A 23,006-nucleotide genomic window follows, 5' to 3' on the forward strand; every position below is an offset into this window, starting at 1 on the left:
GTTCGAGAAAGGTTGCGCTTTGGGCACGTGTATTACTTCCTCCGGCTCCTGCGACTCCCCCTGTCCCGTTGATCTTGTCTGTGGTACTCCGTGCAGGCCTAAGGATGAAGGCAGTAAGTGCCCTCGGGACCCCGGCCCCGGTGACAGGGTTACTCGGGTTGACAGAGTCTCCGCCTCGCTTGTCTTTCCCGCAGATTTTCACTCTGGTATAGGGGGCGGTGGCCTGTGCTGGGGCTCCTGGCGGCTCTATGCACCATCTGCTTCAGCTCCTTACTGGAGTTTAGCTTCCTCGCCCGCTGTGCACGGACTCAGGGAGCAGGTGTGAGGCCAGCTATGAGCCCTGCATCCGAGGGATGTCAGGCTGAAGAGTTTTTCCAGATGGTCTCTCGAACCCTTTACTCCACATGAGAAGCAAGTCAAACTTCATTAACCTACTTTATGAGTCACTGGACCCGGAGAGGACCCGTTTCCCCTTTAAGTTTAAGGAGATGGGAAGGCTGGTGATTTTCCTAGATGGAGAGGGACATTTAGAAGTAGTTTTGGGATTTGGATTATAAAGCAGTTACCAGCAAGAGAGTTGGCATCCAAAGGGCATAATTCAGTTTTACCCTCCTTAGGTCAGGGATCTTCATCAAGTTGCGTGACTTCTGTGAACTTCACTTCTTCATCTGTTATGTGAGGATCATTTTATAGGGTATTGGAAAGTTAGAGTGTTTTGTAAACAAAACACCAAGTGAATCATTTTGCTCTGATGGTGTTACGGTACAAGTGTTTAGCTACCCTTGAATAACCATTTACTTCAAGATAAAAGAGTCATAACATTTTTCTTTTCAGATCTTACACAGTTGAGAGACTGGATTCAGATCATGGGAAAATCCAGTGATGAGTAACTGATGTTCTGGTGCCATTCTGTAGGATTAGTTACTGCCATATGTTGATTTTAGTTCTTACACAGGATCCATGGTTGTGAGACGGTTGTGAAATTGGTCTAATTTAATTTATAAGTTGTTTTCCTTAACCTGATTTAAAAGATAAATTTCTCAGTTGCCGTGTTGCTTCTGTTGTTGTTTTCTAGAGAAGAAATAAAAAGCAGGTCCCAAGCTTTCGCAAGTTGATAAAAACCAGTAAGGTGAAACTTGAAAACAAACTAAAAAATAAGCAATTTAAACAACAAAGTACTATCAAGAAGTACCGAAAGGAGCAGAGGAAACTAAGGCAAGCTGTAAAAGATGCTGTGTCTAAAAAACCCATCCCATTGGAGGACCCAAAGAGCAAACGACCAGGTAATGAGAGCATTCACTTACCCGAGTTCTCATTAGTTCTTCTGAAATAGTCTCCACAGAAGTGACTTACTTTCTAGTAACGATTCGTCCTGTGTTCAGATCTTCATAGGCCTAGGTAAGGATAGAGTTCCTTTATGCGATACCACAGTCAGTATGAGAAAACATTCCAAGGTGAGAAACATTTCACTGTGAGAAAGCTAGCTTCTGCTTTTAGTTGGTCAGACAGCGGATCTGAAAGTGTTGTACTTGGGAGACATTCAGAGTAGCTATGTAAATAGATTTTGGGCTACATGTCAGGGCCTTCACCTTCCCGTTCACTGAGAGTTAGAATGGTTGAAGTGTTACTACGCAATCTAAGCAAGGGAATAAAAGTGGAGCACACTAGTGTACAGAACAGCAAGTGGTTGAAGAAACCAAGTTCTACATATATAGTTAGTAAAACTTTGGAAATAGCCAAATGCTACTGGAAAGACAGGTGGTTGTGGTCAAAGAGTGAGCATCAAGGCTTGGGACCTTTGGAGAGGGCAGTTGAAATGAAGCAGACGTCACTGGAGATGAGAAGGTGCTGGTGCATTCAGCCATTGGTTCTCAGATGCCCCGAGACACAGTTCAGAATATAGGGAAACATTAATTCTTAGGATTCAAGAATCAGAGATACTAAGATGCTAGCCCTTTGCTGGATTATCTCCACATGGAAAAGAAGTATGACCTAGCATGTCAGTAGTGCTTTCATTGGGAGTACTGGAAGGAGGGGAGGTAAGATAGAAAAATGCAGAATTTTAATACTTCTTTTTCTTTTTTGGTGGAACAGTTAAAAGGATGGAGAGGGAAGAGGAGGAGGAAGAAGAAGCCCTTCCTTTAGATATGATGGATGAGGATGACTTACAGCTGATGAAAGATTTAGGACAAAAAGCATCTTTTCTCACAAGAGATCTTTCTTCTAGGTAATATTTTATCTAGATTATAACTGTTCACATCTGTATGTGTCACAGATGTGGTTCTGAGCATCAGACCCAGGGCCTGTGTAGTTGTTCTCTTTGCTCTTTGGCTCTTTTGTGGGGGCTGACACCCAGCTCCCAAATAATCACCCACAGAGACTTTTTCTTACTTATGAATGCAATGCCTGGCCTTAGTTTAGCTTATTTCTAGCCAGCTTTTCCTAACTTAAATTATCCTGTTTACCTTTTGCCTCTGGGCTTATATCTTTCTCTATTTCTGTATATCTTTCTTTACTTCTTACTCCATGGCTTGCTGTGTAGCTGGGTGCCTGGCCCCTGGAGTCCTCCTCTCCTTTTCTCATTCCCTGATCTTTCTCTCCCCAAATTTCTCCTCCTATTTATTCTCTTTGCCTGCCAACCCTGTCTATCCTTTCTTCTGCCCAGCTATTGGCTGTTTGCTCTTTATTAGACCAATCAGTTGTTTTAGACAGGCAAAATAACACAGCTTCACAGAGTTAAACAAATGGAACATAAAAGAATGCAACACATCTTTGCATCATTAAACAAATATTCCACAGCATAAACATCTTAAAATAGTATTCCACAATATATCACATCTTAAAATAGTGTTCCACAATAGCCCTGTATGTACTAGACTAATGTTCTCACTATGTAGCCTAAGATGGACTATTACTGATGGTCTTCCTGCCTCAGCCTTCAGAATTCTGGGGTTATAGGCATATATTGTCTTGCCTAGTTTACAATAGATTTTCTGAATGATATGCCTTTAAGTACGTGTGCTGGTTAGGTTTTTTTTTTGTTTTGCCTGGGGGTTGGATGGGGGGTGGGTGTGGGGGGATGGTATCAGCTTGATAAGCTAGAGAAATCTGAGAAGAAGGACCTTCACTTGAGAACATGTTCCATCAGATTGACTTATAACAGTGATTCTCAACCTTTCTAATGCCAGGACTCTTCAATACAGTTCCTCATGTTGTGGTGACTGTTCCATTGGAACCTCCAGCTCCCTCCTTCTAGATCTGGAAAGCCCTGTGCCCATCTCTCCGAACCCCGCCAGTTCAGAATCTCTGAACAAGGGGCACCAAAAAGCCCAGTTCTGCATTCTCGGTGGCTGCTGCAGCTTCCTACTCTGAAGTTGCCAGCCGCCCAAGTCCCCACCTAAAGCTGTCAGCTCTTTGACCATAATTGGGCACAAACCCAGTTTGTGGCGGACATGTTATCAACCCTCGCCTACAACCTATGTAATGCCCCTCCTTTAGTTTGTGAGGGGGTGGCTTCTCCGGCCTGGATCTCTGGGACTGGAGAAGCTGCTCAGGAGTTAGTTGCTTTGCTCAAATAAACTTGTTATACTTTTTCAATTCAGCTTGATCTGGCATACTGTGTCAGCAGAGAAACATATTATTGGGGGACAGAAAACCTATTAGTGACCCTTAACCATAAAATTATTTTGGTTGCTACTTCATAACTGTAATTTTGCTACTGTTATGAATTGTAGTGTAAATATTTTTGGAGATATAGTTTTGCCAGAGAGGTCAGGACCCACAGGCTGAGAACCACTGGCTTACAGGTAAGTCTGTGGGGGGCATTTTCTTGATCTATGTTTGATGTGGAAGGGGCCAGCCCATTGTGGGCAGTGTCATTTCTTGGCATGTGATCCTGGGTGTCGTATGAAAAACTGAACAAGCTGTATTCCTCCATAGCTGTGCTTCAGTTTCTTCCTTGAGTTCCTGCCCTTCACAAGGGACTACATTTGTAAGCTGAAATAGACCTTTTTCTCCCCAGGTTGCTTTATCACAGCAATAGAGACCTGACTAGAAGAGTACCCTTTAAAACTTAAATTGAATTTTGTTCTGTAGTGAGCCAGTTCATATCAAGAAACGAAAGCATGAAAGTGTGATAGATAAATATGAAAAAATGCCAAGAACTCTGCAAACTGCACCAGAGAAGGAGTTGATTCATTTGCTTCCTATCAAGGATAAAAGTGGTATAATCCCACAGACTAGGGAGAAGCCAGGTGAGTCTAATGGCTGACTACTAGTTACACTTAGTTTGTACTACTGGAACACGTTTTTGGGATTTTTGTTTTTGTTTTCTTTCAAAGTTTAGTGTTTGACTTTTACTCATGTCTACAGAATAAGAGTAGCTGCCACTAGCACATAGCAGACTTAGTGACTGCCTTGGGGGACAGTTCTTTCGGGTGCCTGTTGCATTGAGACAGCAATTAGAGCTACAAGGTTTAGGTGATTATCTCTTTAAAGAGAGAGGGGGATGGGGCAGAGGTAGAGAAAGAAAAAGAGAGAAAATGTGTTTGTGAAATAAAACAGAGAAAAGGCAGAAATCAAAGACACCATTATGGAGATTTATAGCAAAGCTATAAATCCATCTAGGCAAAAACTAAATTCTGCCGGCTTCTCGAACTCTGCTGGTGCTCGATCACCCACTCAGGATTGCCTGTCCTGGGATCTGTGATAGCCACAGCTCTGTTGCTTTCTTCTCTGTTTTGTTTACCACTTGATGTTACCACAGCTTTAACATGTAAATCTGTCCAATAGTCACGGACATCCAGGAAGAAGAAGACGATGAAGAAGAGCTGCAAGTTGAGGAAGGTAATAAGACATGTCTTTGTAGTTGATAGACAGTTAATTGGGAAGTGGTCTTTTGTACAATGAGTGTAGTTAATTGTAGGAAGTGTACTTAGAGTGGGCATCATGGCCGGGCGGTGGTGGCGCACGCCTTTAATCCCAGCACTCGGGAGGCAGAGCCAGGCGGATCTCTGTGAGTTCGAGGCCAGCCTGGGCTACCAAGTGAGTTCCAGGAAAGGCGCAAAGCTACACAGAGAAACCCTGTCTCAAAAACCAAAATAAATAAATAAATAAATAAATAGAGTGGGCATCATGGAGTACTGCTCCTGTAAAGGTCAATTTCTACATTTGAAAGTCTCACCCTGTGAAACTTGATACATTTTTTTTTTATGGAAAAAAATGTGAACAGTTACATTTTTTAGTGGTGAGGCAAACATGAAGAACTTTAATTGTTATTGTTTTGAGTCCTTTTAATTATAAGAAAAGGGCCTACTTATAAAAGTGATTACTTTTTAAAATAGCAAAATTGATTTTGCAATGTACAATCTTTTTTTAAAGGACAATTGTGCTTAGTATATATCTTTTTCACATACTGAAATGTGGGTTTTTAACATTTAAGATACTTTTGGCTCATTTAAGTTTTTAAAATTGTATTTTTATTTATTGTGTATGTGTGCATGTGGCGATCAGAAGACAGGCTTGGCAGCAGGCTCCTTCTACTCACTGTCCTCTACTCTTGCTTTGTTTATTTTTTTAGACTAGGTCTCATATGCTCAGGTTGACCTGGAACTTACTGTGTAACCCAGGATAGCCTCAAACTCATGGCAATCCTGCCCCAGCCTGCCAGATGTTGGAATAACAGATGTAAGGCACCATGTCCAGTAGAAGAGTTTTAATTAATCAAAATTAACCTGAAAATTAGCAGACCTCATTAAAAATGTGTGTAAGATTATAGATCAACTGTTGTATATAGCTGGTTTCAATCATTTATTGGATTGCTCATCACAGATTATACTTGTGTGTTTATTATCTAGTTTCCTGTGAATCTCTCTCTCTCTCTCTCTCTCTCTCTCTCTCTCTCTCTCTCTCTCTCTCTCTCTCTCTCTCTCTTTTTTTTTTTTTTTTTGGAGACAGGGTTTCTCTGTGTAATAAAGCCCTGGCTGTCCTAGAACTCATTTTGTAGACCAGGCTGGCTTCAAACTCACAGAGATCCACCAGCCTCTGCCTCCCAAGCACTGGACTGAAGGCTCGCACCTCCACCACCCAGCTCCCTATGAATCTCTTCAGGGTATAATTCAAAGTATGGTATTCTTTTGTTTTGTTTTTGTTTTTTGTTTTTGTTTTTCAAGACAGGGTTTCTCTGTGTAGCTTTGCGCCTTTCCTGGAACTCGATTTGGAGACCAGGCTGGCCTCGAACTCAAAGAGATCCACCTGGCTCTGTCTCCCGAGTGCTGAGATTAAAGGCGTGCACCACCACTGCCTGGCGTTTTTTTTTTTTTTTTTTTTTTTTTTCAAGACAGGGTTTCTCTGTGTAGTTTTGGTGCCTATCCTGATCTCGCTCTGTAGACCATGCTGGCCTTAAACTCACAGAGATCCACCTGGTTCTGCCTCCCGAGTGCTGGGATTAAAGGTATGAGCCACTGCCGCCCAGCTACTTCTTTTCTTTAGTTTTTGCATCTACAAAATGACATGTACATGTGTGGTAGTAGAGTGGTGTTACGTGTTTTACGTGATTGTCCAGAGGATGATGCACAGCATACCAATAAACATAGATACTCACTATCATCATTAATACTTATTTTATGTGAAAAGTATGAATTTATTAGATCTCTGTAAATAAAGGAATATTTAAGAAGGAAAACCCGATTTCTTTCAGAGGTTATTGAAAACCCCAGTCAAGAGCTCACATTAGAAGAACACTTAATTGAGAGAAAGAAGAAACTACAGGAAAAGAAAATACAGATTGCAGCCTTGGCATCTGCTGTACTATCAGATCCAGAGAGTAATGTGAGTGGTATTAATTATGTGTAAACTACAGTGTGTTAAAGAGCTCTAGTTTCCTATAAGTATACACAAAACTGAGAAGAGTAAACAAAACATGGGCTGGAGTTGAAAGAAAGAGTAGACGGAATCTTAGCTTCATCCTGCATCTCAGCCCAATTTCTTTCATGAGCTTAGAAAAGCCACTTAGATTCTGAGATTGGTTTTTCTCATTTACAAGCAAAGATACAGGACTTATCTTGGCAACTCTGAAGATGGTAAGTATCTAAAAAGTTACTGTATTAGAGAAGAAGATTCTTCCTGCAGATTTGCCAGACCAGTTAATGAAGGGAGGGAGGTGTGTGTGCTGTACATGTGCACATGTGTGTATGCAGCCTCTCATACGCCTCTCTGTCTGTTTGTCTTTCTGTGTCGGTCTTCCCAGGCTCGCCTCAAACTTGTGTTCCTGCCTCAGTTTCCTGAGTTTTGGGATATTAGGTATATACCATCATGTCTATCTCTACAGAGGTTTGTGGGGGTTTTTTGTTTTGGTTTGGTTATGGTTTTTCAAGACAGAGTTTCTCTGTGTAGCTTTGGAGCTTGTCTTGGAACTTGCTCTGTAGACCAGGCTGGCCTCACAGAACTCAAAGAGAACCGCCTGCCTCTACTCCCAAGTGCTGGGATTGAGGTGTGGGCCACCACTGCCCGACTCTTTATGGAGTTTTTAATAAGGAACATTCTGTATAAAAGTCAGTGGAATTAGTTGAGGAATATTTGTAATTAGGAAATACAGTGCAAGGCATGATGGTGTACACTTGTAACCTTAGCACTCAGGAAGCTGAGGCAAGAAGATTGCTACTACTTCAAAGTCAGCCTGTGAGTAAGATCCTGACTTAAAAAATACAAAACAGAGAAACAAAGAAAGGAAGGGAGAGAAGGAGGCAGGGAGGGCAATATGAGAGGAAGGGAGAAGAGAGAACAATAAGGAAGGAAATGCTTTGATTGAAGTAGAGCCAGAGTCCCCAAGAAAATCGCCGCTGGGTCTTGGTTATAGTGGTGAAAGGGGCGATATTTATCACGTGTAAACTCAAGATATCTGAGGTTCAGTCCTGGCTCCGTAAGTGCTGTTTGAGATGGGCTAAGTAATTTTTCCCAAGAAGACAGCATTTAAACACTTTGTCGTGAGGATTAAATGAGAATAAATGTGATGTCATATTAAATGATATGACTCTTGTTGTATTGACTTTCTCAGCATTTATTGAATGATAGATTATTTACATTAAACATTATTTACTGTTGTCGGGGGAGTGATGTGTCACTGTAATGTGTGTGTCAGAGAACAACCTTGTGGACTGGGATCTCTCCTTTCATCTTCACAAGGGTTCCAGGGATTGAACTCAGGTTGTCAGTCTTGTGTTTTGCCTGCCATCTCTCTGGCCCTATTTATTTACGTGTCTAGAAGGAAAATGTCACGTGTGCAAACTTTGAGTAGTACTTGTCTTTTTTAGTTTAAAAAAGGTAATGTGGACCAGAATTAGGGAGGGGAAGTTAGTATATTTTTCATTTTTAAAAATAATTTTTTTATTTTATGTGCACTGGTGTTTGCCTGCATGTCTGTGTGAGGGTGCTAGGTTCCCTGGAACTGGGGTTTCAGACAGCTGTGAACTGCCATGTGGGTGCTGGGATTTGATCTGGGTCCTCTGGAAGAGCAGCTAGTGTTCCCAACCACTGAGCCCCAATATTTTTCATATCTTTTCTCTTATTTAATCACCATAGAACCATAGAGATATTCTTATTTTAATTTTTAAGAATAAATTTTCTTTATTTTTGAGAATCTCACAAATGTATACAGTAAACTGTGATCATGTTCACTCCTCATTTCTCCTTTCTACTTCTCCCCAAATCACCCCAATAAATCACTCTCCCAACTTCATGGTTTATTTTTTTGAAGCAGGGCCTTGATATGTCACTCCAGCTGGCCTGGAAGTAACTGTGTAGACCAAGACTCAGTGATCTTCTACCTGCCTCTGCTCCTAAAATGCTGGGGTTAAAATCTTATGCCACCATGCCTGGCTGTTTGTGTTGTTTGTTTTGATAACCCATCAAAGTCTAATTAGTGCTGTTCAGATGTGCATGGGGCAGGGTTTGTTTTGTCTTTTTTCCTTTTTGTTTTTGTTTTTGTTTTAGAGACAGGGTTTCTTTGTGTTTCTCCAGTGATTCCTGGACAGACAGGACTACATAGAAACCCTGTCTTGAAAGAAAAATAAAAACAAACAAACAAAACAACCAAACAAAAGATAAATGAATAAAAGGATTTTATTTTATCATTTTTTGACTTTTGTATACCTGTGTGTATGCTGCGCAGTGCATGTGGTAGTCAATGAGCAGCTTTCAGGAGTCCGTTCTTTCCGTGGGTTCCAGAGATTGCCTTCTAAGTGAGTGCTGAGATTAAAGTGTGCATCATCACACCTGGATTCTAACCTGTCTTTAATAGTTTATACTTGCCTACATAACTTAAGTGTAGTTTCCCTATAATTTTAGTGATGTGTCCATTGGAGTTTAATGTAGCTGAGCTCTGTGAGTCATTAGGTGAATTCCACTTATGACATCAGATGCAGGACTCTTGACTTTTGCTCTAAAATGTTTGCCACCATTTCTGTAGTCTTACAAATCTTTTCTTTAACAGATTAAAAAACTGAAAGAGTTGCGTTCCATGCTGATGGAACAGGACCCTGATGTGGCTGTCACTGTCCGGAAGTTGGTGATCATTTCGCTGATGGAGCTATTTAAGGACATCACTCCCTCGTATAAAATCCGGCCCTTAACTGAAGCAGAAAAATCTACTAAGGTGATGCTAGATAAAATAAGCCAAAAATTTGGGGGGACTAGAGATGTGAAAATAGAGTGTTATTGTTGCTATTTAATCCTTGCTCTTGCCCTCACCCAAAGTATAAGGCACTTGATTTTTTTTTTTTTTTTTGGCCAGCTTTTGAAGTTAATGCTCTCATTTTTGATCTTTTCAGATTCGTAAAGAAACCCAGAAGTTAAGAGAATTTGAAGAAGGCCTGGTTAGCCAATACAAGTTTTATTTGGAAAATCTGGAACAAATGGTTAAAGGTATATAAACTTTTTTTTTTTTTTTTTTTAATTTGGGTTTTCCACACAGGATCTCTCTGTAACCCTGGTTGTCCTAGAACTCACTCTGCAGACCAGACTGGACTTGAACCTAGAGATCTGCCTGCCTTTGTCTTCCAAGCACTAGGATTAAAGGTTGTGCCACCATTGCCCGGCTTTTTTTGTTTGTTTGTTTCCTTAAGCCCTGGCTGGCTTAGAACTCAGTGTATAGACCAGGTTAGCCTCAAGCTTACAGAGATCTGTCTGCCTCTGCGTCCAGGGGGCTAGGGTTAAAGACTTGCACCATCATGCCCAACATTAAAAGTACATGCATACCTAACCTTATATGATCGCAAAGGTAAATTTTGTATTCTGTTTGATGTGAGAGGCAGTCTAAAGTCAGACTTCCTGGAGGCTGCGGTTGTAGTTCAATTGGAAGAGTTCTTACCTAGCATTTGTGAAGGTTCCTATCTCTGGCACTGCATAAGCCAGTGTATGTGATGGTACACCTGTAATGTCAGCATAGGGGAGGTGGAGGCAGAAATATCAGAAGTTCAGGGTCATTCTTAGCTACATAGAGAGTTCAAGTCCATTGTATGCTAGAATGGAGACCCTGTCTCAAAACACAAAAAAGACTTCCAGAGTTCAGCCTTTCTCCACCATTTACATAATAGGTAAAATACCTTTCTTGTGTTTTAATTTTTTTAATCAATAAATAGTAATAATATCACCTTGTAGGATTTATGAGAAGCAGTTGGATTTATAAACATGAAGTGTTTAGATATTTTATCAACTGTTAAGATTAGCCTTATTATTTCTGTAGTTCTTTGTCTTTCCTTTTATGATAGTGGGGAGTGAATGCAGGAACATGCACACTAGGCAATACATTACAGCTGAGCTATGTGCTCAGCATGCTGTCGTCCTTCATAAGTAGCCATATGTTTGTTGAATTTATGAACAGTTGGCATTTATTCTTCTTTGTCCTCGTCGTCGTCGTCGTCTTTTTTTTTAAATTGCAGACAAAAGGCTGTATCTTGAAATAGGTGTTCATGCTTTAAAAGCAAACTTAAAACTTAGCTAGGATGATAAGCTCTTTGCACACCCTTCTCTTCAAAAAAAGAGAGGCATAGTGAGAATTGAGTGGTGAATGGACAGGAAACCTAGATGCCTAGTTCATCTCACTGGATGCCTTTCCTGAGTGCTAGGGCCAAAGATCACCTAGTTACTGGCTGAGACAGTACTGCTGAGCCCTCTGTTGGCCCAAGTTGTAGAGAAGTGGTAGAATGGACATAAAGTGGAGATGGGAGGCTTGGATATTGTTTTTATGCTTTGGCAGCCACCTGGAACATATTAGGATTTGATCCTGGAGGCTCTTACTTGGCCATTGGCAAGCCCCAGGACAGATCAGTAGAGACCTTGTCTCAATAAATAATGTGGAGAGCCTGGAGAGCTGGCTCAGGAGACCTAAATTTGGTTTCCAGGACCCATGTCAGGCTGCTCACAACTGCCTATAATTCCAGCTCCAATGATTCCAGTGCCCTCTACCGGACCATGTGGACACCTGTACTTGCTTGTGCCATACCCACACACAGACACACACACATACACATTAAAAAAAATAGGTGAGAGATGATAGAAAAAGACACTTGGTTTTGACCTCTGGCTTTGGCATTCATATGGATGTGGGCAGACAGACAGTCATGCACCGTACACACACATAAAAGAATATAATGTAACTACACTAAAAATGAAATTAAGTTTAATACTAAGTTATATGTATATTTAAATTACCATTTCTTTGGGTGGTGATGGTGCATGCCTTTAATTCCAGCACTTAGGAGGTAGAAGCAGGTGGATCTCTGTAAGTTTGAGGCTAGCTTGGTCTACAGAGTGAGTTCCAGGACAACCAGTTACACAGAGAAACTCTGTTTTGAAAAACCGAAAACCACAAAAAGAAGATACCCCAAATTACCATTTCTTAATTGTTTTCTTTTACCTATGTTTGTTTGTGGGTCTACATGTGGGTGAACATATGGTACTGTGGGAATGTAAGTGTCAAGAGGGCAACTTGGGGGAAGTAGTTCTCTCCTTCCATCCTGTGGATTCCAGGGGTTGAACTCAGGTCCATTACTCACTGAGCCAACTTGTTAGTCCCACATTACCATCTTGGCATGTAACTAATTTGGAAGATTAGTAAGATGGTTTATGTTCTCTCTCTCTCTCTCTCTCTCTCTCTCTCTCTCTCTCTCTCTCTCTCTCTCTCTCTCTCTCTTTTTTTTTTTGATCCCAAGATCAAAATCTTGTATTTTATAGTTTCCTCTTTATGTAACTTGTAGCTTCTGTTGAGACCATGAAGATGCAGATGTTCTATACAGATCTGACCTTGAAAATATTTTATAGCTTAGTAAAAGTGTGGGAATCCATGTTTACTGTAAACCAAAAGCTAACCAGTTTAAGCTCTGACCAGTGGTTAAAGTAACTGCATTTGTGTTTTAATTAGACTGGAAGCAAAGGAAGCTGAAGAAGAGCAACGTGGTGTCCTTGAAGGCCTACAAAGGGCTGGCTGAGGTGGCTGTGAAGAGCCTGTGTGAGCTGTTGGTGGCCCTGCCCCATTTTAACTTCCACAACAACATCATTGTACTCATTGTCCCTTTGATGAACGATGGGTCCAAATTGGTGGGTTGCTCCAAAACTAGTTTCTTGCTCTTGTCCTTATGGGAAGATTACACACTATGTATTTCATCTTACCCCTATAAATTCTTTATAAGCTGTTCATAGTAATTTAGTATCAGTTTATTATGTACTGTCTGTAAGAAAATGATTTGAACATTAGTTTAGTGAGTGGTTCTCCATGGAGGCTTTTAACATCTTGTAATGCACAGGACAGTCCCCCAACAGCAGGGTTGCCTGGTCCAAAGTGTCAACACTGCTTATTGAAACACTTTCTTTTTCAGATATCTGAAATGTGTTGTGAAGCAGTAAAGAAACTCTTTAAACAAGATAAATTAGGCCAAGCTTCTCTTGGTGTAATTAAAGTGATTTCTGGTTTTGTAAAGGGCAGAAATTATGAAGTTAGGCCGGAGGTAAGCCTTTCTTTTCTTACTTTGAAGTTTGTTTTAAATTATGAAATTAATTTTTTATTGTTTGAAGAAATTTATTTACAGATTTGTATAAGGTAAAAAGTTAAATATATGCGTTCATTAAATGTCCGTATTGCTGGCAGTTTGTTATGTGTATCTTCCTTTATGTATTTGTTTTTTTTTTTTTTTTTTTTTTTTTTTTGGTTTTTCGAGACAGGGTTTCTCTGTGTAGCTTTGCGCCTTTTCCTGGAACTCACTTGGTAGCCCAGGCTGGCCTCGAACTCACAGAGATCCGCCTGGCTCTGCCTCCCGAGTGCTGGGATTAAAGGCGTGCGCCACCAACGCCCGGCTCCTTTATGTATTTGTAAAGAGATATATGTGTCCTTGTTTCAAAACTTAAAAAATAGGCTTTTTGAAGGAATACTTCTCTGCTAACTGATATGATGATGTGGTGAGTTTCAGAATCCCATTCAGGAACATACAGCACCCTGCTTGGTAGACGGTTGTCTCAAGAGTTTTCCTGATATATAGTCAGTGTTAGAGAGTATTCTATGAATTAGATTTCTTGAGTAGAGTTAGTGGATCCAGTAGTAATCACATTATAAACAAGAGATTGCCAAATGGTTTTCTAATAATACCGTGTCATTTGTGCTGTCATTAGTGGTTTGAGTCATTTCCCAACTGACTGCCCAGTACTGAATGTTACTATTGAATCTTTTGTTAGTTTGTGAGGTGTAAAGCTGCCCACATTGCACATGTGTCTATTTGCATATCTCGTGTGTGTGTGTGTGTGTGTGTGTGTGTGTGTGTGTGTGTGTGTGTGTGTGTGTGTATTGGACTTGTTAACTTGGGTCTGTGCATGCATGTGTTCAGGTGTACATGTAGGTGTGTGATTGTTGGTGGCACAGGTAGACAGACTTTGAGTGTATTCTTTGATTGCTGTCCACCTTTATTTTTTTGGGACAGGGCCTCTCACTGAACCTGAAGTTCATTGATTTGCCTGGTTACTGAGCTTTGGGATACATCTGTCTCTGTGTAGTCTCCCCAGCACTGGGCATATGGGCACACTGCCACACCCAACTCTATTTATTTATTATTTACCTGCATGTATGCCTGCAGGGCAGAAGAGGGCATCAGATCTCATTCTAGATGGTTGTGAGCCACCATGTGGTTGCTGGGAATTGAACTCAGGACCTCTGGAAGAGCAGCGAGTGCCCTGAACTGCTAAGCCATCTTTCCAGTCCATACACCCAACTTTCTGTATGGGTACTGAAGATCTGAACTCAGATCTTCATGCTTCCATGGCAGGCACTTTACTGAGTAAGCCATTTTATACTTTTTCAAAGATGCTGCTTTACTAGAAAATTTAAATGTACATAATGAGAGCTAATGAAAGATAACAGACAAAAATAGAAAAGAAACTGAATGGAAATAGTTCAGTGTATATCAATGTGTACAAACACACCCACGTTTCAGTAGCATTACTAATCAGAAGAGGAAACATCTGTAAGTAAATTTGAAGCAGCAGTTCCTAACAGAACATAATCAGGGATTAAAAATCTCAAAATGGCTAGGTGCTTATCCAATAATCACAACTTTTTAAGTTTTAATATAGCATAGGTAACAGTTACTGTGATTTAAATGTAGAGTAATTTTTTTGTTAATTTTTTTTTTTTCTCTTTCCTCTCATGGGCCCCATCCTAGTTTTCTGGTGTCTACTGTCTCTCACTCTCATGTAGTTACAGATACAAAAAAATTAGAAACTAAGCCCAGCAGTGGTGGCGCATGCCTTTGATCCCAGCAGGCAGAGGCAGGTGGATCTCTGTGAGTTCAAGGCCAGCCTGGTCTACAGAGTGAGTTCTAGGGCAGCTACTCCTGTTACACAGAGAAACCCTGTCTTGCAAAACCAAAAAAAAAAAGATCCACATATGAGAGAATATGTAGTTTTCTTTTGGGGCTTGGGTTACTTCACTTAATATGTTATTTTCCAGTTCCATACATTTTCCTGCAAATTGCCTAATTTCATTTTTCTTTAGAGCTGAATAAAATTCTCTTGTGCATGTATACCGTGTTTCATTATCCATTCATCCACTGATGGGCACCTACACTGAGTTTCCTGGCTGTTAGGAGTAGAACAGCAGTAATTACACATGTGCCTGTAGTCCTCGGTCTGTGTCAGGAGGTACAGCTGGGTCATATGGAAGTTCTGTGGTTATCTTAGTGAGGAACATTTGCACAGAGTCTCATGGTGGCTGGTCTAATTGACACCCAGCCACAGTGAATCTTGGGGCTCTTCTCACACCCTCTGCAACATTATTGTATTTGTTGTTGTGTTGATGGCTGTCCTACAGGGTGAGTATGGAACCTTCTCTACTTCCATTGCTTATATGAACTTTTTGTTGTTTGTGTTACTTGCCAGTTTTTCTCATTAAGTATCTTTTGTAATGACTTAGGATAGTTTTATTTTAAGATTTATGTTTTCAGTTTTATTTATGTGTATGTCTGTGTGAGTATGTGTCATGTGTGTGCAGATGCTCTTGGAGGCCAGAAGAGGCCAGGTCTCCTGGTCATGAAGTTGAATTTGATGTGAGCCGCCCAGTTCAGGTGCTGGGAACTGAATTTAGGGAGAGCAGAAAGTGCTCTAACTCCTGAGCCATTTCTCTAGTCCCCAGTGTGGGAGTTTTTAAAATACCATTTCAGTAAATACACGTGGAGTACCAGACACTATTCCTGGTACTGAGGGTAAAATGATATGCTTTACTACAGAGTAAGAGTGTAACTTTATTGTTGGTATTTAGAAGTCTTCTCAGCTACCTTTAACTCACCATCGAGCTTCACCTGGTGTGTGTGTGTTTGTTGTACAGAAAGCCACCTCAGTATCAAGTTTGTAGGTTCTCTTTCCTGAAGACTGATGGTTGGGTTTTCTTTGTTTGTTTGTTTTGTTTTTTGTTTTTTGAGGCAGGGTTGCACTATGTAACTCCGGCTGGCCTGGAACTCGATTTGTAGACCAGATTGGCTCAGAAGTTAGAGAGATCAGCTGTCCGAGTGTTGTTTGAATGCTAGGTCTGCAGGTGTACACTATCACACGTGACTGGCTTCCGGTTTTTATGTTGAATATGTAAGCTATTTGATGTGTTTGTGTGTGTGTGTGTGTGTTACATGACTGCAGATATGTTTAACTTATATGACTATTAAATGCATATATTTGAAGTGGATGACATGTATCTTTAAGATGATGTCTGTTTGGTTTTTTATTTATTTGATGTAGGGTCTCTATTTGTGACTGGCCTCAAACTTGTCATTCCCTTCTGTTTCTGGGATTACTGACTTTCACATTCTTACTTGTTGTTTTGTCTTCTTCATTTGGTCCTTAGATGTTTACATTATATTTGGTCATATATTTTTGGTGGTTATGCTGATCCCCCACCCCCACCAGAGACAGGGTTTCTCTGTGTAGCCCTGACCATCCTGGAAATCGTTACATAGACCAGGCTGCCCTTGAACTCAGAGATTTGCCTGCCTCTGCCTCCCGAGTGCTGGGATTAAAGTGTGTTGTTTTGTTATTTCATTGTCATTGTTTGCTTTTAAATCCCTTTCAATTCCCTTTTCCCTTTAAAAGTGCTGATACTTAGTTAATGAGAAATAACAGGCTTCTTAAGGGAAAAGATAATCAGATAGTGTGGCTTGAACATGAAACTCAGCTGGAGAGAAATACTTTCCCTTCAGTGATGCTAGAATAAAAGTTACATTTCCTGGCTCCCTACAAACTGTTTCCTTTAATCAATTTGGAGTTGTTTTTCTTTTAGGCTAGTAATATTTTGTGAGCACATAGAATGCCTACAGAATATTTGAAATTTGTCTTTCTAGTACTGAGAATAACTATAGATCCACTTCACACTTTACGCTTTTTGTTATTCATTTTTATCCCATGCTTTTAGTCCTGTTATCTGAAATATTCACCTTCCCTTCCATCTGCGCAAGTTGAAACATTGAAAGATTACAAATCGTGTGGTTGTCAAGAGTTTGTCTCCTGAAAGCTGCTATGACTTCAGTGAGAGTGCAGTGAGGTGGCTCCTTCAAGAGAAAATGAAGGGTCTCAAATCTCGTTCTCTTGGTGCTGTTTTGTATTGTGAGGATCAGATAAATGCTGGCACTATTAATTGTAAAATGTGGTAGAGTACAGCTGGTTTAGAATGTGGTGGTTTGTCTCTTTCCACACGGTTCCGAACCTTCTGGCCTGTTCACCCTGCGCCCTGTCTGCCAGCGCACATGCTGCTTTCCCTTACATTCGTGGATGAGCTGTTTTGAATCTTTAGCCAAATGCTAGTGTCCCTTCATAGACAGATGTCTGAGTGTGATAGCAGAGAGGGTAGAACTCTGTGTGTATGTAATAAGACATTCAACACATTTGACTTAGGTTCTTTTCTACAGTCTTTGGGGATAATGTGAGTACTAAGCTGTGTGTTTGGTTTTTTTTTCCAATATTAGATGTTAAAAACATTTTTATGCTTGCGAATCAAGGAAGTAGAAGTGAAAAAAGATACAGAGGACATTAACAAGCCAAAGAAATTCATGACTTTCAAGGAAAAGAGAAAAACTCTATCAAGAATGCAAAGAAAGGTTTGGTTTATTTTCTTTTTCATTTAAGTATTCTGCTTTGATTGATCTTGGATTACAAGTGGAATCAAAGTATAATTAGATAAATCTTGTATAAATCATAGTTAAGAAAGGACTTTTTTGATTACTTTTGTTGTTTGACAGATATATATATTATATATATATATAATATATATATATTGTATTCTGATTACCCTCTCCCACTGTTGGTTTTTTTCAATCTCCCTACTGTCTCGATCAACCCCTCCACCCCCACGGATGTACACAGTAGTCTCTTTCTCAGGCTCATTTTGTGACCCATTTAGTTTAACCTGGGCCAATCGTGACCATTTAAAGTTTTGATTGGAGTCTGGTCGGGTCATCTGGGTATAATAACCAAAGGCATTTTCCCCTCTCTCTAAATCTGTTAGTATCCAACAGTTCGACACTTAGTGGGGGGCCTGCCTGAGCTCCTTTTCCCTCCCAGCGTGATGGTTGACACGTGCACCCTTGACTTAGTGCAGACATCCCAGCTGTCATTAATTCGTGATTGCAGTGGCTGTGTCTTGTTCAGAAGATGACTTTCATAGATTCCCCACTCTTACAGTCCTTCTTCCCCCTTTACTGTTCCCAGAGCCTTAGAGAGGGTGATAACATTCTTTTGAGCTGGGCACTTATCTGTAACTTGTTCTCATCATGGGTGCTGCCATGAGCCCATGGACTCACAATTGAATACAAGGTATATGGTGTCTTCAGCAACAGGGTCTTATCGTTTAGCTCTAGTGGGCACTGAAGAGGAATGGTAAGAATCTGTATTACCTAAGGGACTTCTGGGGCTCTTTGACCCCAGATAGTTCATGAGGCACTATCTACTCCCAGCACTGGCATTTTTTGGTTTAAAAACTGACAGCTTCTGGTAGGAGCTTTCCTTAGCCATGCAGGGTATCTCTCTTCAAACTCTTGCGTTTAAAAAAATTTTTAAATTTGGTTACAGGATAGGTATCTTAGGGTTTTTATTGCTGTGAAGAGACACCATGACCATGGCAACTCTTATGAAGGAAAACATTTAATTGAGGTGGCTCACACAGTTTCAGAAGTTCAATTCATTATCATCATGATGGGGAGCATGGTATCAGGCAGGCAGATGTGGTGCTGGAGTAGTAGCTGAGAGTCTCACATCTTGCAGGCAACAGGAAGTCAACTGAGACATTTGGCGGTATCCTCAACACAGGAAACCTCGAAGCCTGCCCCCACAGTGACACACTTCCTCTAATAAACTCATACCCACTCCCAACAAAGCCACACCTCCTAATAATGCCACTCCTTGTGTGATCATGGGGGCCAGTTACATTCAAACTACCACATTCCACTAGCAAGCCAGTAAACAGCACTCCTCCATGGCCTCTGCATCAGCTCCTGCCTCCTTCCTGCCCTGCTTGAGTTCCTGTCTGACTTCCTCCAGTGGTAGACTATGATCTGGTAGTATAAACCAAATTAACCCTTTCCTCCCCAGCTTGCTTTTTGGTCATGGTGTTTTGGCACAGCAGTTGAAACCCTAAGACAATAGGTTTTTATATGCCTCTGATTTGGTTAATTCCCTGTCCCCATCATGTTTACCCTGCTTAAATCTTTCTAGCCCCAGTATTCCCCCTCTCTGCTTTTGGTATTATTTACATGTTGCTACCTCTTCCTTTAAGGCATCTCTCTCCCAATACCTTTTAGTAATTTCCTGGTCCTGGCTGTTCTGGAACTTACTGTGCAGACCAGGCCGACCTCGAACTCAGATCCTCCTGCCTCTTCCTCCTGAGCACTGGGATTAAAGGTGTGGGTCACCACCCCTGGCCTTTCAGGTACTCTTAAATGCGCAGAGTTTGGAAGCTAGAATCTATACCTGAGGGAGAGTGTATGACATTTTTTTGTACCTAGTCCACTTCCCTTACTCAGTATAATTTTCTGTGCTTTCATCCAGTTGCCTGCAAATTTTGTAATTTCATTTTCTTTAGACCTGAATAAAATTCCATTGTGTGTATGTTGCATATTTCCATTATCCATTCATTAGTTGATGGACATGTAGGCTGTTCCTGTTTCCTAGCTATTTTGAATAGAGCAGCAGTGAACTTGGATGAGCAAGTATCTCTGTAGTAGGATATCTGTTAGGAGTAGAATACCTGTATCACATGCAGTTCTGCCTCTGGCTTTTTGAGTAATCTTCACACTAATTTTCATAGCATCTGTACTGGTTTATACTCCCACCAAGAGTGAACAAGAGTTCCTCTATGCATTTGTTAATGATTTCTTTCTTTCTTTTTTTCTTTCTCTTTTTTTTTTTATTTTATAATTTAATTTAATTTTACATATCAGCCACAGATTCCCCCTCCCACCCTCCATTCCCATCTCCTCCAGGGCAGATTCCCCCTCCCACCCTCCATTCCCATCTCCTCCAGGGCAAAGACTCTCCTGGGGATTCAGCTCAACCTGGTAGATTCAGTCCAGGCAGGTCCAGTCCCCTCCTCCCAGGCTGAGTGAAGTGTCCCGAGACAGGGTTTCTTTGGGTAGCCTTGGCTGTCCTGGAACTTGCTCTGTAGACCAGGCTGGCCTGGAACTCAGAGTTCTGCCTCCCTCTTTCTCCTGAGTACTGGATTTAAAGGCATGCACCACCACTGCCCTACGGTTAGTGATTTCTTGATGATAACCATACTGACTGGGTGAGGTAGAAACTACAAGTGCTTTTAATTTGTATTTCTATCATGGTTAATGATGTTGAAAACATTTTGTTTATTTGCCATTTACATTCTTCTTTTGAAAATTCTCTTTCACATCTTTTTTATTTTATTTTTTTCTGTAGCTAGAGTTTTCCTGCCTGGCCCACAGTCAGGGCAAATCTCTCTCACCCGCCAGTCCCAAGCCGCTCAAACCCAATCAAGTAAACACAGAGACTTATTTGGTTACAAACTGTATGGCCGTGGCAGGCTTCTTGCTAACTGTTCTTACAGCTTAAATTAATCCATTTCTATTAATCTATACCTTGCCACGTGGCTTGTGGCTTACCGGTACTTTACATCTTCCTTGTCCTGATGGCGGCTGGCAGTGTCTCCCTCTCCAGCTTCCTGTTCTCTCAATTTTCCTCTGTTAGTCCCGCCTATACTTCCTGCCTGGCCACTGCCAATCAGTGATTTATTCATTGACCAATCAGCAACACATTTGACATACAGACCATCCCACAGCATTTTTCCTTTGTTTTTTTTGAGACAGGGTTTCTCTGTGTAGCTTTGGAGCCTTTTCTGGAACTCACTCTGTAGCTCAGGCTGGCCTCAAAATCACAGAGATCCGCCTGCCTCTGCCTCCCGAGTGCTGGGATTAAAGGCCTGTGCCACCACCACCCGGCTTTCAGATCTTTTTAATTATAATTTTATTTTATGTAAATGATGGTTTAGCCTACCTGTATGTATGTGTACCATATGGGTTCCTGGTGTCCAGGGAGTCCAGAAGAGGGCATTGAATCCCCTGGAACTGGAATTACAAACTTGTGTGAACTGCTGGGAACTAAACCTGAGTCCTCTGCAAAAGCAGCAGGTGCTCTTAACTGCTTAGCTGTCTTAGTTACTGTTCCTTTGCTGTGATGAAACACCATGGCCAAGGCAACTTATAGAATAAAATGTTTAATTGGGAGCTGGCTCATGTTTCAGAGGGTTAATACATGAACATCATAGCAGGGAGCACAGTGGCAGGCAGGCAGGCATGGTACTTGATCAGTATTTGAGAGATAACATGATTCGTATTTGAGATCATTTAACATCTGATTGGAAAATTGCAGACAGAGAAAGAAACTGGGTCTTGTGTGGGCTTTTGAAACCTCAAAGCCCACCCCTCATGACACACCTCCAACAAGGCCACACCTCCTAATCCTTCCTAGTTTTATTAACTGGGGACCAAGCATTCAAACATATGAGCCTATGGGGGACATTCTCATTTAAACCACATCATCTCTCTAGTGCCTCTTTCAGATCTTTCTAAAAATTTTGACAGCTGTGAGAGTTGGTTCTCTTCATCATGTGTGTCCTAGGGATCAAACTCAGGTCACTGGGCTTGATAGCAGATGCCTTCATTTGCTGAGCCTTCTCCCTGGCCCTGTGTACAGATCTGTTATCCACTTTTGGTTGAGGTAGTTGTATTGTTGATGCCTTGATTTTTGAGTTCTTTGTATATTCTAGATCCTCTGTCAGATATGTAGCTGGCAAAGAAGATCTCTCCTTGACTGGTTTTTTTTTTTTTTTCTGTACAGAATATTTTAGTTTCATGAGGTCTTATTGGCCTTATTTCCCAAGCAACCAAAGTTCTATTTAGAAAGTCCTCACTTACGCCTATGCATCCTCTCTACCTTCTCTTTTGTAGTTGTAGAGTTTCAAGTTTTACAGTAGATCTTTGATCCCTTTGAGTTCATTTTTATGCAGGGTGAAAGATAGGGGTCTAGTTTCCTTCTCTTTGTGGACATCTGGTTTTCCCTGCACCATTTGTTGAGGATGCTGTCAAGAAAGAACTTTTTTTTGAGACAAGGTCCTACTATGTAGCCTATGTTGGCCTTGGGGTTTTCCTCTCTTACCTCCAAAATGCTGGGGTTGTAGGCTTGTTCCACCACACCCAGTTTTAAATCATACTTAAGTCATAAAAATATTGAAATATGGTAGTTTTATGAGATGCCATATATATATATTCCTAGTTATTTGGAAGGTTGAGGCAGGAGGATTGCTTGAGTCCAGATTGAGACCAGCATCTGGAACCTAACAAGATTTCCTTTCAAAAAAGAAATAAAACAAGTTTGGAATCTAAAGTATTTAGAGCATTTCATTCCTTGTCCTGCCCTCTACAAAATCACTTTTTCTGATAATCAATTTGGACTGACAATTGTTGGTGGAGAGCAACAGATTTTTTTTTTTTTTAACTATGTAGACTTATCCTTTGGTTAGAGCTATTTTTACGCTTTTAATTATTTTCATGTATGCACATGTGAATGGTGTGGTGTGTGTTTGGAGGTCCGAAGACAAGTCTGTGGAAACTCTTTCCTACCTTGTGTGTTCTCGGGATTGCTCTAAGTTGACAGGCTTGGCAGCAAGTGTCTTTCCCCACTCAACAGCAGCCACCCCTCACAACGTAAAAAAAAAAGGTTTTCCACATTTCTTTATTTGTGTGTGTCTATGAAAAGCAATTTAGAATCATGAAATACAGACTTCATTTTTCTTGACAGAAAGGAAGTACTCATTTGAGTTTCTATTGATTTTAATTATTTTATTGCTCAGAGTGCTAGTCTCTTAAATCTGGGTTGAAATCCAGTCACTTTTCATTTACTGACACTTTCGAAGGTTAATTTAGAAGAAGGGCAAATAGTACCTACCTTTAAGGGTCAATTTACAGCTGAAA

General features: G+C 40.8%; 1 protein-coding gene across 1 annotated transcript in view; it reads left to right on the plus strand.

The window, feature by feature from the left end:
- Positions 1–6: 6 nt before the first annotated feature.
- The window catches only part of Noc3l (NOC3 like DNA replication regulator), a 34,019-nt gene continuing 11,019 nt past the window's right edge, over positions 7–23,006 (plus strand). Inside the window, exons 1-11 of the mRNA XM_052713592.1 lie at positions 7–113; positions 1,076–1,283; positions 2,095–2,227; positions 4,096–4,253; positions 4,792–4,845; positions 6,698–6,828; positions 9,488–9,649; positions 9,825–9,918; positions 12,416–12,591; positions 12,870–12,998; positions 17,484–17,615. Of these exons, the coding sequence (XP_052569552.1) occupies positions 105–113; positions 1,076–1,283; positions 2,095–2,227; positions 4,096–4,253; positions 4,792–4,845; positions 6,698–6,828; positions 9,488–9,649; positions 9,825–9,918; positions 12,416–12,591; positions 12,870–12,998; positions 17,484–17,615 (1,386 nt within the window). The 5' untranslated portion in view covers positions 7–104. The remainder of the gene's footprint in view (positions 114–1,075; positions 1,284–2,094; positions 2,228–4,095; positions 4,254–4,791; positions 4,846–6,697; positions 6,829–9,487; positions 9,650–9,824; positions 9,919–12,415; positions 12,592–12,869; positions 12,999–17,483; positions 17,616–23,006) is intronic.

Source organism: Peromyscus californicus, unplaced genomic scaffold, assembly GCF_007827085.1.
Source record: "Peromyscus californicus insignis strain IS unplaced genomic scaffold, ASM782708v3 Scaffold_4__1_contigs__length_199733344, whole genome shotgun sequence".
NCBI lineage: Eukaryota > Metazoa > Chordata > Mammalia > Rodentia > Cricetidae > Peromyscus > Peromyscus californicus.